The sequence below is a fragment of the Lethenteron reissneri genome, chromosome 2 (assembly GCF_015708825.2).
Source record: "Lethenteron reissneri isolate LAM-NWPU_2019-01 chromosome 2, ASM1570882v1, whole genome shotgun sequence".
NCBI lineage: Eukaryota > Metazoa > Chordata > Hyperoartia > Petromyzontiformes > Petromyzontidae > Lethenteron > Lethenteron reissneri.
Window position 1 is genome coordinate 2,971,045 of NC_083780.1, and position 18,463 is coordinate 2,989,507.

At 52.9% G+C, this 18,463-nt stretch overlaps 1 protein-coding gene across 1 annotated transcript in view; it reads left to right on the forward strand.

The window, feature by feature from the left end:
- LOC133342059 (dermatan-sulfate epimerase-like) overlaps nucleotides 1-18,463 on the forward strand; it is a 19,907-nt gene continuing 1,444 nt past the window's right edge. Inside the window, 9 exon segments of the mRNA XM_061550974.1 lie at nucleotides 1-867; nucleotides 9,326-9,573; nucleotides 10,236-10,478; nucleotides 11,322-11,529; nucleotides 12,987-13,773; nucleotides 15,263-15,668; nucleotides 16,205-16,330; nucleotides 16,925-16,990; nucleotides 18,417-18,463. Of these exon segments, the coding sequence (XP_061406958.1) occupies nucleotides 428-867; nucleotides 9,326-9,573; nucleotides 10,236-10,478; nucleotides 11,322-11,529; nucleotides 12,987-13,773; nucleotides 15,263-15,668; nucleotides 16,205-16,330; nucleotides 16,925-16,990; nucleotides 18,417-18,463 (2,571 nt within the window). The 5' untranslated portion in view covers nucleotides 1-427.

The window sequence follows — 18,463 nt, forward strand, 5'->3', positions numbered from 1 at the left end:
AATGTTGAGTCGAGCTTTGTGAAATTGAGAGACGGGGAGGGAGGGAGGTACACACACGGATAAATAAAAGATGCTCGGAGAGATTACACGCACTGAGAGATGTGCGGATAACGAGTGATACGCAAGAGACGGACATACACAGAGACGCACACACAGGGTGAGACGCCACGAGACGTAAGACACGCAGACCCACACGGAAACGCACGGAGCGACACGCACGCACGGCGAGAGAGACGCGGTCGACACAGACACGCGCGCATGACGCTCAACTAGACACGGCGATTAGCAAGTACGGTGCGAAAGAAGCTCAGCGTACATACGCACGCATACGCCGACAGACAGACACGCACGAACACGCAACAGGCCACCGTACATTACCGCACGTCGCGAGAACTCATCATCCGTGACATCTAATCCGCTGCTGCTGATGATGATGATCATGGTGATGCCGACGACGATGATGATGACGATGATGCAGCTGCAGCTGCTGCTGCTGTTGAGTATCCCCGCCTCGCTGGTGGCCCAGGACGGCAACCCGGCACAATTCGGCCAGTTCCAGGATGGAGGCTACGACCGCCACCCCATGTTGTTCTTCAGCGCGCGGGACGTGGCCGGTCTGCGCGCCTCGGCGGCCGCGTCGAGCCACGCGCACATCGTGAGCCGCCTGCACGAGGCGGCGCTCACCATGATGGAGCAGAGCGGCGACCACCTCCCGCCCTGGGATCCGCTCGAGTTCGGCGCCGTCTGGAACGAGATCTACGGCAACAACCTGGGAGCCATGGCCTTCTACAGCTTCCTCTACCCGAACGACACCGGAGCCAGAGACTTCACCATCGAGTACATGGACAGGATGGCAGCGCAGTCCTGGTGAGTTGGGGGTGGTGGTGAGTTGGTGGTGGTGGTGAGTTGGTGGTGGTGGGTGGTGAGTTGGTGGTGGTGGTGAGTTGGTGGTGGTGGTGGGTGGTGAGTTGGTGGTGGTGAGTTGGTGGTAGTGAGTTGGTGGTGGTGGTGAGTTGGTGGTGGTGGTGGATGGTGAGTTGGTGGTGGTGTTCTTGCTTCTGTTGTCGTCGTCGTCGCACGGCTGCTGATGTGGAATGCACGAGACGGCGACTTCAATGTCACATTGAGGTTGGCCGAGCCAGAAGACAATCGCATCAGGAGCAGGAGCGGAGTGCGTCGCTGCGATGATGTCCTCCGACGTCGTATTCGTGGATCGCGACGTGCGTTGTTACCGTCTCTGTTCTGGATGGCCGCAGTGGCACACTCCTGGAGAGTTTTTAATATTCCATTTGTGCATCGGGTATCCGCATCTGCTGCTGCCACGGCTTGTGCAGGGGACGTGGTTTAGGGTGGACCGTGAACTTCGTGGGAGATCAAACCCAGGGTTATTCTGCCTGTGTTTTTTTTTTTCAACAAGCTGTGGTGGTGGTGATTGTGGCCATTAGTCAGTAAGGAGCGTTAGTGTAGCGGTTAGCGCTATACGCTGCGCCTCGAACCCGGCGACCCGAGTTTGATTCCAGCTCACGGCCAACACCAGTGACGATTATTTGAACCGGTTCTTTCCCTCCTTCCCTGGGTCGACTCAGCCTCAAATTCGTACTTGGCGCAGTGTGTAAACATTGGCGCTAGGGATAGAAAGGCAATGTCGGCCTCGCTCACAGCATTTGCCCCAACAGTCTGTTCAAGGCTTTTCGGGGGATCTTCGTTTTCGTCGTGCGTCTAAGTGGGGCTGTGAATGTGTGAATGAGTGGGAGAGCGAGATGGTGGGTGAGTGGGTACCTGATTGTGAAGGCTTTGATGGCCGTCGTGGGCTCTGGTTTGTTGTGATTGTTGCTTGCTATTGCGGAGGTGTCACACGGATGGCTCGGAGGTTGTCGAGACACCGATCGTCTGGGAACGATTGTGGGTCGGCTTTCAGACGCCCGTAGCCGTGACCGAACCGAATGCTCACGTGTCGAGACAGTTTTCATGTCAGTTTCATTTATTAGGTGTTTCCCTGTGAGCCATGCGGCTCTTGACTCGGGTGCAACCGCAACAAACCAAAAACATGAACAAGAAACACCTTCAAGTGACTACGCGCAGACAAAAAAGTCCTGGGAAAACAGCAAATATTTTCCAGGAAAAACACACCGCATTTCAACGCTGTGTGCAAAAAAATCTCAGTGGGATGCAAGTCAAACAATAACAACCATAAGACAATGTGGATTAAAGTTGTCAGGCCAACTCTGTACCACAACAAACAAACATGGCCAGACTAAACCGTCCTCAAAATCACCAAACTAAAGCCACAAAAACAATGTAACAGTGATCATAGGAACTGTGTTTTCAGGCAGAGAGAGAGAGATGACGGTTCGCTTTTGGGGAAGTGTCACACTGCACGGTGCTCGGAGACGCGGTGATGATATGTTATCTCCCTCTCCTGCCAAACAGGAAATCGCGTGTATGTTGAACTTCTTTTTGTACCGTACGTGGCAAAATGACAATGCCGTAGGTTCGACCCCGACCCCAGGCAACGCCTGCTGTATATTTGGAGTCTGCGTTGTGTCTCTCTCTCTCCCCGTGGTCGCGTTTAAAGTTTGCCATTTAGAAGGTTTGGCGTTTAAAGGTTCGCGTTTAAGAGTTGACGTTTAAGGTTTGGCGTTTAAAGGCCGGCGTTTAAGTGGTTGGCATTTTCAGGTTGGTTTTTAAGATTTTGGCCTTTGAGAGTTGGACCTTTTTTCCGGGTCCTCCGCTTTTTTGTGTCGTCCACATTGGCGATCAACATCGCGCGTTCCGATGATTTGGCTGCTATACATTCCCACGCGATAAACCACCTTGTTGAGCTATCAATGTGCGGCCAGGTCGCTTCTAAAAATAAAATGAGAGCTAACAACTCAGTGGACTTTACACGGAGAATAAAATAGGTACTGTTTAAAAAAATTTAGTTTTACCTATTTATTATTCATATAGAGTACCTTAGCTCGAAACGCTGAACACAATTCAAAGTGATTTAGATGGCAGGGGGGGGGGGGGGCTGCACAAGGGCTGAGGAATGAGTGGAGTGGGCGGAACAGGGGGGGGGGGGGGGGGCCGCGTGCTTTCGCACCGCGCGTAGCCGACCGTGCTGGCTGCAGGTGCAGGGGAACGACAACGAGATTTGGCCGTCACGGCTCAGGGTCTGGGTTCGAATGCGGAAGGGGACGGCTCTGGACGGCCCGAGCTGGGATTGAACTTGGTTGTTCTACGTGCGGATGGTTGCTGGGCTCAGCCCGGCCGTCCATAAATGACGTCACGCACCTGGGGGGGGGGGGGGTGTCAGACATTTGTGACGATGTGTGACGACGGGGGTTAGGGGGGGGGTTGAGAAATGCGCCGTCACGTCAAAATGCGCAGCTTTAAATAAATATAGACAACACGTTCAACTTAACTAAATAGACTTAAAAATATATATATCCTACAACATCAGAGTGCAGCGCCACATTAAATACGCACTACAATGACAATAGTTTAAATCGATTTGAAGCATGTTTATTTTCGGGGGGGGGGGGGGGGGGGGGACAGAGCTTTGTGACGTCATATTTGAGGGGGGATCTGGTAACTCGAGTGCAGTGAGGCGATGGGTCTCTATGTGAGTCTATGAGTCTCTGTGTGAGTCTATGAGTCTCTGTGTGAATCTATGGGTCTCTGTGTGAGTCTATGAGTCTCTGTGTGAATCTATGGGTCTCTGTGTGAGTCGATGGGTCTCTATGTGAGTCTATGAGTCTCTGTGTGAGTCTATGGGTCTCTGTGTGAGTCTATGAGTCTCTGTGTGAGTCTATGAGTCTCTGTGTGAATCTATGGGTCTCTGTGTGAGTCTATGGGTCTCTGTCTGAGTCGATGGGCCTCTGTGTGAGTCTATGGGTCTCTGTGTAGTCTATGGGTCTCTCTGTGAGTCTATGGGTCTCTCTGTGAGTCTATGGGTCTCTGTGTGAATCTGTGGTTCTCTGTGTGAGTCTATGGGTCTCTGTGTGAGTCGATGGGTCTCTGTGTGAGTCTATGGGTCTCTTTGTGAGTCTATGGGTCTCTGTGTGAGTCTATGGGTCTCTGTGTGAGTCTATGGGTCTATGTGTGAGTCTGTGGGTCTCTGTGTGAGTCTATGGGTCTCTGTGTGAGTCGATTGGTCTCTATGTGAGTGTATGGGTCTCTGTGCGAGCTTATGGGTCTCTGTGTGAATCTATGGGTCTCTGTGTGAGTTTATGGGTCTCTGTGTGAGTCTGTGGGTCTCTGTGTGAGTCTATGGGTCTCTGTGTGAGTCGATGGGTCTCTTTGTGGGTCTATGGGTCTCTGTGTGAGTCGATCGTTCTCTGTGTGAGTCGATGGTTGTCTGTGTGAGTCTATGGGTCTCTGTATGAGTCGATGGGTCTCTGTGTGAGTCTATGGGTCTCTGTGTGAGTCTGTGGGTCTCTGTGTGAATCTATGGGTCTCTGTGTGAGTCTGTGGGTATCTGTGTGAGTATATGGGTCTCTGTGTGAGTCTATGGGTCTCTGTGTGAGTCTATGGGTCTCTGTGTGAGTCTATGGGTCTCTGTGTGAGTCTATGGGTCTCTGTGTGAGTCGATTGGTCTCTATGTGAGTGTATGGGTCTCTGTGCGAGCTTATGGGTCTCTGTGTGAATCTATGGGTCTCTGTGTGAGTTTATGGGTCTCTGTGTGAGTCTGTGGGTCTCTGTGTGAGTCTATGGGTCTCTGTGTGAGTCGATGGGTCTCTTTGTGGGTCTGTGGGTCTCTGTGTGAGTCTTTGGGCCTCTGTGTGAGTCTATGGGTCTCTGTCTGAGTCGATGGGTCTCTGTGTGAATCTGTGGTTCTCTGTGTGAGTCTATGGGTCTCTGTGTGAGTCGATGGGTCTCTGTGTGAGTCTGTGGGTCTCTGTCTGAGTCGATGGGTCTCTGTGTGAGTCTATGGGTCTCTGTGTGAGTCGATGGGTCTCTGTGTGAGTCTATGGGTCTCTGTCTGAGTCGATGGGTCTCTGTGTAAATCTGTGGTTCTCTGTGTGAGTCTATGGGTCTCTGTGTGAGTCGATGGGTCTCTGTGTGAGTCTGTGGGTCTCTGTGTGAATCTGTGGTTCTCTATGTGAGTCTATGGGTCTCTGTGTGAGTCGATGGGTCTCTGTGTGAGTCTATGGGTCTATGTGTGAGTCTGTGGGTCTCTGTGTGAGTCTATGGGTCTCTGTGTGAGTCTGTGGGTATCTGTGTGAGTATATGGGTCTCTGTGTGAGTCTATGGGTCTCTCTGTGAGTCTATGGGTCTCTGTGTGAGTCTATGGGTCTCTGTGTGAGTCTATGGGTTTCTGTGTGAGTCTATGGGTCTATGTGTGAGTCTGTGGGTCTCTGTGTGAGTCTATGGGTCTCTGTGTGAGTCTGTGGGTATCTGTGTGAGTATATGGGTCTCTGTGTGAGTCTATGGGTCTCTCTGTGAGTCTATGGGTCTCTGTGTGAGTCTATGGGTCTCTGTGTGAGTCTATGGGTTTCTGTGTGAGTATATGGGTCTCTGTGTGAGTCGATTGGTCTCTATGTGAGTGTATGGGTCTCTGTGCGAGCTTATGGGTCTCTGTGTGAATCTATGGGTCTCTGTGTGAGTTTATGGGTCTTTGTGTGAGTCTGTGGGTCTCTGTGTGAGTCTATGGGTCTCTGTGTGAGTCGATGGGTCTCTTTGTGGGTCTATGGGTCTCTGTGTGAGTCGATGGTTCTCTGTGTGAGTCGATGGTTGTCTGTGTGAGTCTATGGGTCTCTGTGTGAGTCGATGGGTCTCTTTGTGGGTCTATGGGTCCCTGTGTGAGTCGATGGTTGTCTGTGTGAGTCTATGGGTCTCTGTGTGAGTCGATGGGTCTCTTTGTGGGTCTATGGGTCTCTGTGTGAGTCGATGGTTCTCTGTGTGAGTCGATGGTTCTCTATGTGAGTCGATGGTTCTCTGTGTGAGTCGATGGTTCTCTGTGTGAGTCGATGGTTCTCTATGTGAGTCGATGGTTCTCTGTGTGAGTCGATGGTTCTCTTTGTGAGTCTATGGTTCTCTGTGTGAGTCTATGGGTCTCTGTGTGAGTCTATGGGTCTCTGTGTGAGTCGATGGGTCTCTTTGTGGGTCTGTGGGTCTCTGTGTGAGTCTTTGGGCCTCTGTGTGAGTCTATGGGTCTCTGTCTGAGTCGATGGGTCTCTGTGTGAATCTGTGGTTCTCTGTGTGAGTCTATGGGTCTCTGTGTGAGTCGATGGGTCTCTGTGTGAGTCTGTGGGTCTCTGTCTGAGTCGATGGGTCTCTGTGTGAGTCTATGGGTCTCTGTGTGAGTCGATGGGTCTCTGTGTGAGTCTATGGGTCTCTGTCTGAGTCGATGGGTCTCTGTGTAAATCTGTGGTTCTCTGTGTGAGTCTATGGGTCTCTGTGTGAGTCGATGGGTCTCTGTGTGAGTCTGTGGGTCTCTGTGTGAATCTGTGGTTCTCTATGTGAGTCTATGGGTCTCTGTGTGAGTCGATGGGTCTCTGTGTGAGTCTATGGGTCTATGTGTGAGTCTGTGGGTCTCTGTGTGAGTCTATGGGTCTCTGTGTGAGTCTGTGGGTATCTGTGTGAGTATATGGGTCTCTGTGTGAGTCTATGGGTCTCTCTGTGAGTCTATGGGTCTCTGTGTGAGTCTATGGGTCTCTGTGTGAGTCTATGGGTTTCTGTGTGAGTCTATGGGTCTATGTGTGAGTCTGTGGGTCTCTGTGTGAGTCTATGGGTCTCTGTGTGAGTCTGTGGGTATCTGTGTGAGTATATGGGTCTCTGTGTGAGTCTATGGGTCTCTCTGTGAGTCTATGGGTCTCTGTGTGAGTCTATGGGTCTCTGTGTGAGTCTATGGGTTTCTGTGTGAGTATATGGGTCTCTGTGTGAGTCGATTGGTCTCTATGTGAGTGTATGGGTCTCTGTGCGAGCTTATGGGTCTCTGTGTGAATCTATGGGTCTCTGTGTGAGTTTATGGGTCTTTGTGTGAGTCTGTGGGTCTCTGTGTGAGTCTATGGGTCTCTGTGTGAGTCGATGGGTCTCTTTGTGGGTCTATGGGTCTCTGTGTGAGTCGATGGTTCTCTGTGTGAGTCGATGGTTGTCTGTGTGAGTCTATGGGTCTCTGTGTGAGTCGATGGGTCTCTTTGTGGGTCTATGGGTCCCTGTGTGAGTCGATGGTTGTCTGTGTGAGTCTATGGGTCTCTGTGTGAGTCGATGGGTCTCTTTGTGGGTCTATGGGTCTCTGTGTGAGTCGATGGTTCTCTGTGTGAGTCGATGGTTCTCTATGTGAGTCGATGGTTCTCTGTGTGAGTCGATGGTTCTCTGTGTGAGTCGATGGTTCTCTATGTGAGTCGATGGTTCTCTGTGTGAGTCGATGGTTCTCTTTGTGAGTCTATGGTTCTCTGTGTGAGTCTATGGGTCTCTGTGTGAGTCTATGGGTCTCTGTGTGAGTTGATGATTCTTATGTGAGTCGATGGATCTCTGTGTGAGTCAATGGCTCTCTATGTGAGTCGATGGGTCTCTGTGTGAGTCTATGGGTCTCTGTGTGAGTCGATTGGTCTCATGTGAGTCTATGGGTCTCTGTGTGAGTCGATGGGTCTCTGTGTGAGTCGATGGTTTGCTGTGTGAGTCTATGGTTCTCAACCCAGTCACCAATGACTGCCCAAAATAAAACCGTGACCACGTTCCACTTGATTCAGCGCTGAATTTGGTTACATTTCACCTCTGAGAATGATACATACAACTCAGAGATGTGGTTGTGCATTGGACATCACTCCCTCGCCATCCTCTCAAGGGGATGGTTGGCCAGCACCACGCCCAGCCGCTTTTATCACCCCAGTGGCGATGTTTACACGACGCACCAGGTACTCGTTTGAGCAGAGGCGGGCCATCAGGGCCAGCAAGGCCTAGAGATTGTTAGAATCATAATATTATATTTTTATTATTTAATATATGTCTTCATTAATGCTATATGTATTTTACAAATATTGTTCCCATCAGTCTATTAACGTCATTTCTTTGCTAATGTCTCCCTCAGTTGCGCTGCTTCCAGTTTTTATCCAATCAGATTTCCCACCTGTGCTGCTGTCTCCGCCTCTCCGGGTGAAAAATCGACCCTGAGGCCTTCAGAATGTCGAGTGAATCCCCTCCGCTGTTGAAGCAAATGGGGACGATGTTGTCGATCGTCATATTCGTTAACCAATCAGATGTCGAGTTTGCCATGTGTTCTTTGACACGCCGGAGCCTTCTAGCTGGCCTAGCCGCCTACGTCAGCATTTTTCCTGTGGCGTGATCGGAGGGCCAGTGAGCTACCTGAAGTAAAACTAGCTAGCACGTAACGTAGCATCATCTAAGATGTATTTAAACTTTTTTTCGTGACGTTTAGATTTTTAGATGTCGTGCTTTAGATTTTTTGTTTTTTTTTCTGTGGGGAAGCCTGTTGAATCCTGATTGTGTTATTTGTGTTTTACGGCATTTTTGCTTGCTTTGTGGTCGTATGAGTAAATTTGACTGGTTGCTGTGAGTTTGTTCTTGTCCTTTGGTAATGACATTGATTCGGGCTATGCGATGTCTACTGTATTTGTGATGCAGCATGCTGTCATACTGCGTAATAGTGGTACATCCTTGATATATTCAGTCACCATGTATTCATGTCTCTGCAATTAGTGTATTGTAACTCTCATAGGCGTTGAGCCTCGTGTTAAATCACGTTATTCCACTCGATAAAGGTTACTGTTACTGTGAATATGGGGTGGTTACGTCGAATGACAACAGCCTATAGCCCTAGTGTCATGGTGAGGTTATTCGAAGGCGGTTCAATTGCGGGAGGATAGCACTGAAGGCCTCGGTGTAAAATACACGGCACACCACTGCATTTGAGGCTCAGTTGACCTGGGGGAGGCACAGAAACCGATTCAGATACTCGTCACTGAGTTTGGAATCGAACTCGGTGTCGCCGGGTTCATGACGCAGCATAGCACTAACCCTCACGCTACTGCCGCCCATACACACACACACACCCATGAAGCCACTGGGAGTTCTGCACTTTTAAATCTACATTGTGATTAGTTTGTTGTCCTTCTACGATTCGCACGTTTCGCTACGTACTGTGTGAACTAAATCCAGCATACATACATCACACGCTTACTCTTCTTTCACTCACCCTTGCAAACGAGACCCACCCTTGTCTCTCTCTCTCTCTCACCTGCGGGTCACACAAACTCAACCCCCTCGTGTGGCCAACGAGCAGCAACAACAGACAACAACAACAACGAAAACACCCCGTCTCAGTTCTGTGATATCCACTTCAGCGGTAGCCACTTTCTTTGCTGCGTCTCGCCCACAGGACCGCGATTGCTCTGCCGAACAACAACGTCCTCATCGCCTACTCGCTGGCCGGCTTCGCCACCGCGTACGACCTCGCGTACGAGAAGCTGGACTCGGGGAGGCGGTGCAAATACGCCAGCGTCATAGCGGCGGGCGCGAGGAATCTGTCCTCAGCCGTGAGCGCCGACGCGTGCTGCCTGGGCCACAGTGACTCTTCGACCAAGGCCGTGGCCATGATGATTGCGGGGCTGGTTCTCCTCCACGATGGTGGGTCACTTGATTTAGATTTTGTTCCGTTTTAAAAATTTCGCCACGCGGTTTTGGCCGAGCAACACATCTCAATGGGTCCGACACGCCAATCGGCAAGCCACACACAGCACGCCACAATGTGGAGGGGGACGGGCGGTGGTGATGGATGCGAGGTGTTCGTTTTTTTGTACTCCAGCGTTTGCGTGCGTGTGTGTGTGTGGCGTGGGGAGTGGTGGCGCAGTGGTTAGCGCATTGCGCTTACGAACACGGCTCCGACCCGAGTGTGATTTCTGCTCACGGCAACCAGCACCAGTGGCAGCTATTATCGGGACCAGTTCAGGGCATCCCTTAGATCGACTCAGCCTCAAATGAGTACCTGGTGCAGTGTGTAAAACATCGCCACTGGGGAGACAAAGGCGGCCGGGCGTGGTGTTGGCCACCCACTTCTTCGTGCGCCGTGACAGCCTTCATAGGTGCTCGCTAACAGCACGTGCCCCAGCAGTCTGTTGAGGCTATACGGGGGATCTTTGTCTTTGTATAGTGAACTTCATTCTCACCGTACGTAGCCAACCAACCGTGCTAATCGGAGGTGCGGGGTGAAGCTTTCCCCGTTCCTCCCCCCCCCCCCCCCCCCCCGTTAAAGGAGCGCAAACTCTCCGTCTCCCTCTCCTCTCTCTCAGGAGTTGACGGCCAGGATGCCCCGCAATGGATAAAGACGGCCGTGAAGATCTTGGAGAAGTCCATGATCATCCTGGACGAGGTGGCCGACGGATCGATGAGCGATGGCGTCGCTCCGGGCACCGCCGAGGGCCGCGCCCTCCTCCAGTACGTCTTCCTCGCCAAGCGGCACTTCAACGTCAGCCACGGGGACAACGCGTGGCTCCGTGGGCACTTTGACTTCTTCTACAGGAGCCTCCAGCCGGGTGAGAGGGAGGGCCTCGTCCTCGGGGTGGGGGGTGGGGGGTGGGGGGCCGCCGCCGTCGTGTTCGGAGATTCGGCGAAGGTCTTGCGCCGTCCGTTGGGAGCGCGCCGGAGGAATTCGTCCGGCTTCGGATTGTCCAATTTGCGTGCACGTGTGCCCATGGGACTTCTTTCGCACCGTGCGTGGCCGACCGTGCTGATAGGAGGTGAGGGGATGAAGGACAATCGGACCAAACCCGAAGATCCACCATGTTGAGAAGTCCATTGAACTCTTTACTTTTAATGATGCAGCAATGTCAGATATTCGTTGAGATTGCACGGGAGTATTTACAAATTCCGGTGGTCCATTGGATCGTAGTGGGGCATTCACCGTGGTCAGGGGCCCACTGGGCTGTACCCGAGAATCCACCACGGTGATAGATAGGTCCATTGCCTGGACTGCGGCAGGACATAGTAATGATTGAGGCATGAGATGTTGCGTGAAGGCGCATTGAGTTTGCCGAGGCATTTAATGCTTTGCCGTTCCGAGATGTCTGCAAGTTGCAGGGTGGGGGGGGGGGGGGTCCCGTTCACTGCTCAATAACTCGGAATGCACAAGTGGCTCAAAGACATTGTTACTCACCGCAGAGAACTGCAGAGACAGGACCACACTCGCGCCAAAACGTGCCACACGCCCTTCCACATGGCCTTGTACGTCATCAGAATGGAATCGGAAATAAAATCTGACGACGTACGCATACGTCATCGGAATTGGTAAAGGGCTATGCAGGCGCCACTATACACGTGCATCAACAGATCCTAACGTCCTTGCGTTCATCCGCGTAAATCCGCCTCCATCCTCCAAGGTTTCCAAAGGACGATCGGGCTCGGGGATTCGGACCTCAACTGGAACTACGGCCCCGAGGCTCACCTGGCCTTCCTGGACACCTACATCCTGCGCAACGGCAGTGGCAACTGGCTGGCGAGCCAGATCAACACGTACCGCCCCAAGAATGGCACGGGCGCTCCCACGCCCACCAAGCGATGGAGCACCCTGCACCTGGAGTACATCTGGTGAGTAGGAGGGAATACCTGAGAGGTGGTGGGGTGGGGTGGTGGGGTGGGGTGGTGGGGTGGTGGGGTGGTGGGGTGGAGGTAGTGGGGTGGTGGGGTGGTGGGTGGTGGTGGTGGGGTGGTGGGGTGGTGGGTGGTGGGGTGGGGTGGTGGGGTGGTGGTGGGGTGGTGGGGTGGAGGTAGTGGGGTGGTGGGGTGGTGGTGGTGGGGTGGGGTGGTGGGGTGGTGGTGGTGGGGTGGGGTGGTGGGGTGGTGGTGGTGGGGTGGGGTGGTGGGGTGGTGGTGGTGGGGTGATGGGGTGGTGGTGGTGGTGGGGTGGTGGGGTGGTGGGGTGGTGGTGGTGGGGTGGTGGGGTGGTGGTGGTGGGGTGGGGTGGAGGTGGTGGGGTGGTGGTGGTGGGGTGGTGGTGGTGGTGGGGTGGGGTGGTGGTGGTGGGGTGGTGGGGTGGTGGGGTGGTGGTGGTGGTGGGGTGGTGGTGGTGGGGTGGGGTGGAGGTGGTGGGGTGGTGGTGGTGGGGTGGTGGTGGTGGTGGGTGGGGTGGTGGTGGTGGGGTGGGGTGGAGGTGGTGGGGTGGTGGTGGTGGGGTGGTGGTGGTGGGGTGGTGGGGTGGGGGTGGTGGGGTGGTGGTGGTGGGGGTGGTGCGCTGCTCTACAAACCCAGTGACCCAGCTTCGATTCCATTTCACGGCCAACACCGGTGGCGATCATCTGAACCATTCCTGCGCTTCCTCTAGGTCGACTCAGCCTCAAATGGGTGCCTGGTGTGGTGTGTAAACATCGCCACTGGGGAGACAAAGGCGGTCGGGCGTGGTGCTGGCCACCCACCCCTCATGTGCTCGCTAACAGCACTTGCCCCAACACTCTGCTGCAGGTTATATGGTGGAGTTTTGTCTTTGTTTGGCAGTGGTGGTGATGAGACTGAGTGTCACCCTTGAAAACTTAACAGCTATTGCAAGGGGGCTGGCATGAGGAAGAAGGGCACAACGACAACCCAATTTACGTCTCCCCCTTTCACGTCACTTCGCACATTACGCCGTCACTCGATGGAAAACTCCACTACGACCAGATGTGTGTCGCCTCGGCCCCACACTAACGTCGCTAGACAGCATCATCATCGTCCTTCGTCTCTCGTGACCCGTCGCCTCTCAGCCTTTGTCCTCCACCTAAACGTCGTTGTGCGATATTCGTCGTCACACGTTTCAGGAACGCATTCCCCCACCACCGCCCCGACTGTCGTGCAACGTGTGAGCTCTACTAGCGCTGTCAGTGTCACTGTTCACAGCAACGAAATGATCGTTGCATCGCACGATATAAAATAACCTCTTAACACTTTTTCTCGACCTCTTAACACTTTTTTTCGACCTCTTAACACTTTTTTTCGACCATCGGCACCACCGAGATGTTCATGCCCCTCCCCCCGCTACCCCCATCTCTTTCCCTTGCGCGCTTCCTTCCCAGGTATGACGCCAACCTGACCCCCACGCCGCCGCCGGACTACGGCACCCCGGCGCTGCACCGCTTCGACAACTGGGGCGTCGTCACCTACGGGAGCCCTCAGCCAGCCGGGTCCAACGCCACCTTCGTCGGCTTCAAGTCGGGCAAGCGAGGTGGGGCGGCGGTCAGCGACATTATCCGCAGAGAGCGCTACCGGGAATGGACGAACGGCGACTGGAATAAGTTCAACAACGGGCACGAGCACCCCGATCAGAACACCTTCGTGTTCACGCCCAACGGCGTGCCCTTCATCGTGGAGGGCTGCGGCAATGGCAAGTTCACGTGGCACAGCAACGTGCCGATGTTCAGCACGGACCCGTCGACGCCGGCCTTGCAGCTCTGCAAGCCGCCCTGGGTCGGCCAGAAACTGGAGTCCTGTGAAACATTGTACAACTCGTTGTACAATGTGTCCGACCCGTACTCAGACGGCCGCGTGCTGGCCGCCGCGGAGCAGAGTGGGACGGTGTTCATCCGCGGCGACTCGGCGGACGCTTACGAAGCCTTGCTGGGGTTGAGCAGCCTCGTGCGCGACGTCGTGCTGCTCTACCCCCAGCTGGCGCTGGTCGTCGACCACGTCCACCTCAACGAGAGCAGCACGGTGAATGGGATCGCGTCGTTCTTCCACAACCTCGACTGGAGCTTTGAGCAGGATAAGAAGGGGATTCTGCACGGAGCGAAGATCCCGAGGCCCGACGGAGACTACGCGCTCTACTGGACGGATGATCAGAATCTAAGCCCACGGGCCCTGCTGGTGAGTGGTCTCTTCATTAATAGCATCGTTATCATCATAGAGTGCAGGTGCCGGAAGGATCGTTGTATCGCAAGAAAGTAATCTATGGTTATGGCTTGGGGAGGCCTTCATCCAGGCAGCGGATCGATAGAAGGCTTGCGCTACTGATGCCGATGACGATAATGATCACATGGGCCTAGTTGCACACAGATGACCACCAAACATTGTGCCCCTTCTAAGGCTAGAGCTTGCTTCAAGCCAGTTGTACGCAACAAGTTGCAGGCAAGATCTTGGCTCCAGTGGGCTTTCGCGATCATTGGGTGTCAGTTTCAGTAAAAATTTTAAGTACCCTGTGAGCTAAGCAGCTCTGAAGTCGAGTTTCATCAATAATAAGCAATATTAAAAAATACTTTTTTTAAAACACGCTTTAATGAAATGTATCGTACTCGTAATGGCAAAACTCCACGACTACAGGAAGTGGCCCCGAAGCTTGCTATAACGTAAGAGACCGTAGTGATTTACAGCTGTCAGTTGAGCGTGGACAATTAGACCCAAGCCGAAACATAACATATAAAAAGATGGTTTAAAAATACTTTTATTTATTTTCAATGTTAGAATATAGTATTGTCATCAGTATGAAATACCAAGTTTGCAGTCGATAACACATTGGGAAGTGGGTGAAAATTGAGTTAGAAGATTTGAGGATACGACAACAACAACAGACAGAGTAAGTTAATAGAAAGCGTGTAAAAAGATTGTTTAAAAATATTTTTTTATTTTTTTTATGATAGAATATAGTATTGTCATCAGTATGACATAAGTATACTAAGTTTTCAGTCGATACCACATTGGGAAGTGGATTAAAATTGAGTTACAAGATTTGAGGATACGACAATAGCAACAACAGAGTGAGTTAAATAAAAGCGTGTAAAAACTACACACCGTTTCCATGACAGACGTAACAGAGAAACATAAATAAATAATACAAATCAATGAAAAAAAGCTAATAAGAAATGATATCATTTAAAGTATAAAATGTATCTTTTAAAAGTTTTGAGCTAAATATGGAGTGCAAGATTAGTCGTAAAAAGTGCCAGTGGTAAAACACACCGTTTCCCAAGAAACACGAAATTTAAATCTCTACCAGTAGACGATAACTTTAATCAAAATTCACCATTGGCAGTTGGGATTTTTTTTTTACCGAAGGCCCAAACAAATGGAAGGGATTCTCGCCAAGAAGATGCTTCTCCAGCCGGGGTGATTTCACCTGCGGATGTTTGTGACGAGTCGTCATAACTAGTGACCATAACGATTCGTCGTAACGAACCATCGTAACGAGATGCCCACACGCACAAGAGGTTCAGTTGCACTAAACCAAGTCGCACTCAACCGAGTTGCACTCGACCGAGTTGCACGCAACCCATCTTGCTCAACGGATCGCTCGGGTGCGGAAGCGACTTCATACTCTGGCCCACCTGACTTCCCCTGCCGATCATCTCGCCCGTACCAGGTGGACGAGCCGTACCAGCCCGGGCCGCAGGTCAGGGCCACCCACTACGCCCAGATCGAGTTCGACGTCCGCAAGCCGCTCACCCGCCTAGCCTACGTCTTCCTGGGGCCGGCCATGACCCTCGACAGCCTGGTGATGGTGGCTAGGGAGGAGAGCGTGGATGTGGTGGTGCAGGTGAACGGTCAGACCTACTCGGTGCTGCTCAATTCCCAGCGGCTGGTCGAGAGCGCCAACGCCTCCTACTGCGAGGTGACCCACGGCTTGGGGGATGTGAAGAAGACGTTCCGAGCGACAGGCAGTGGCACTGTGGGGAATGCTTCCTCCCCTGACTACAAAGGCGACCACGTGCAGAGACTCGCAGAAAGCCTTAAACTCCTGGAGGTGGTCTTCGACAAGGTCGCTAACGGTGAGGGTCCTTTGGCGAAGTGAGGGTTGCTCAAAAGGTGTGATGATGATGATGTTGTTGATGCTCGAGGGGGGGGGAGATCCTCCGAACGGAGGTTGGCGAAGGTGTGGTGGTGCATCGGCGTTGATTCGATCGCTCAATGCGGATGTGGGGCTCGGTGTGATCGGTGCGATGTGGTCGTCTTCACGGTGAGGTTGGGTTTTGCCATCGTCATTCAAATTCTCTCTCTTCTTCTAAATCTCCATCCCAATGCTCCTCGCTTTAAAACCTTCTTCATCCCCTGCTCTTCGCCATCATCCACAATCATCCTCCTCATCCTGCTAAGTCTGCCATTGCTCCTCCTGCACCGCCTCCAATTCGTCTTCCTCATTTTGCAATTCAATCTCAACCTTCTCCAATTCCTCATCCACCTTTTCCACTTCCTCCAATTTCCTCATGAACCTTCTCCATTACCACAACCACCTCCTCCTCGTCGCTGTTCCCCTCCTCGCCCTCTTAACTCTCGATCTCTCTGTCTGTGGCGTGCGGCGTGCCAGCGAGTGTCGTGGGCGATCCGCTGTGGTGCGAGAACGCGACCCCCGGGGGAGGAGGAGGAGGAGGCTTCTCGTGCACATGCCAGTTCAAGGGGCTCTGTCTGAGCACCGACCACCAGGAGTGTGCAGGTGCGAGGAACCCTCATCATCACCATCATCATCATCATCGATATCACCATCCACATCGTCGTCGGCATCGTCGCCACCGTCATCGACACCGCCATTAATATCGTCGCAATCATCATCATCGATATCGTCGTCGACATCGTCGCCACTATCATCGACATCATCATCGACATCATCACTATCATCGATATCACCATCGATATCACCATCGTCGATATCACCATCGTCGATATCATCGATATCACCATCGACATCGTCGCCACCACCATCGACATCGTCATCATCACTATCATCAATATCACCATCGACATCTTCAGTTGCCACCACCATCGCCACCATCATCGACATCATCATAGTCATCATCGCAATCATCAGCATCTTCATTACAATGACCATGTATGTATGTTGATCGTCTTTCGCACCGTACGTAGCCAACCGTGCTCACCATCATCGCCAACATCATCAACGTTGTCACCACCCCCATCACCGGCGCTATCAACGGTAGCAGCAGCAGCGCTGTTCATCACCATCACCGGGTCCTCTGCTCTCTCTCCCTCTCTCTCTCCTCCCCTCTTTCTCTCTCTCTCTGTGCCGCAGTCCGAGCCGTCGTCTTCGTGCCCCTGTACGCGACCGCAGCGAGCCCAGCGAACTCCACGACTGTCGGTGAGTCTGGTCCGGGCGTTGTCACGGCTCGCTCCGTTCGGACGAGGGGGTCGCTAGGGTCCTGGGTCTGCTCCTCCGCACGAGACGAGCAGACCGACAAACAAACAGCACGAGCCCACGATGTCAACGTGCAGCGGTGAAGAGGGGGAATAGCAATCGGCACAATAACAATTGTCAAATGAGGGATCAAAAGCTTCAAATTTAGAAACGGTTACTGGGGCTCAACGTGGTATCGTGACTGATCGATGTCGTGACGATCGATGGTGTGATGATCAATATCGTGATGATCGACGTCGTCACCATCGGTATGGCGATGAGCATCTTATCGATGATACAATTTGACCCGAACGAGGCATTTTAGAGGGAGTCCCGAGACGTGTGTCCGTGTGGCCTTCACATCCTGCTGGGGCAAGTGCTGTTAGCGATGGCGGGACCTATGAAGGCCGGCACAGGCGCACGAGGGTGGCCAGCACCACGCCCCCGGCCGCCTTTGTCTCCCCTGTCGCGCTGTTCACACGTTATCGCACCGGGCATTCATCTGCGATTCTGAGTCGGCCCTTGGTGAGCTCCAGGATGAGCTGAGATCGGATGATATTTACCGCACCAGGTACTCATTTGAGTTTGAGTCGACCCTAGGGGAGGCCCAGGAGCGGTTCAGACGTTGGCCGTGAGTCGGAATTGAACTCGTGTCTCTGGTGGTCGTATCGGAGCTATCGCCCCCTCCACGCAGACACAAAGACAAAGCTCCCCCATATAGCCTTAAGAGACTGCTGTTAGCGAGTAGCAGCACCTACGAAGGCCGGCACAGCGCACGAGGGGGGGGGGGGTGGCCAGGCACGCAGTTCATTCTGATTCGACCTGCGGAAGGCCCAAACGACGGTTCAGACAATCGGTTGCTGTTGACCGTGAGCGGGAATCGAACTCTTATTCGCCTGGGTCCGTATGAGCCGTCCATAAATGACGTCACGCACATAGGGGGGGGGGGTCAGACATTTGTGACGATGTGTGACAAGGGGGGGGGGGGGTTGAGAAATGTGACGTGTACATCAAAATGCGCAACTTTAAATAAATATAGACAACACGTTCTACTTAATTAAATATACTCTTTAATACATGTTCCCTCCTACAACATCAGAGTGCAGCGCCACATTAAATACGCACTACAATGACAATAGCTTTAAAGCGATTTGAAGCATGTTTTATTTTCAAAATGGAAATATGATTTGGGGGGGGGGGCAGAGCTTTGTGACATCACATGAGAGGGGGGGGGGTCTGACTTTTTGTGACGCCGTGTGACGAGGGTGGGGGGCGGTCAAAATCGTTCAAAATCGCGTGACGTCATTTATGGACGGCCCCGTAGTGCTGAGCGAAACGCCCCCCCCCCCCCCCCGCTCACTGCGCCACGTCTCTCCCGCGCTGTGTGCAGCTCCTCCTCATCCTCCTGCCTCGGGCGGCGTGGAGGCGCGCGGCTTC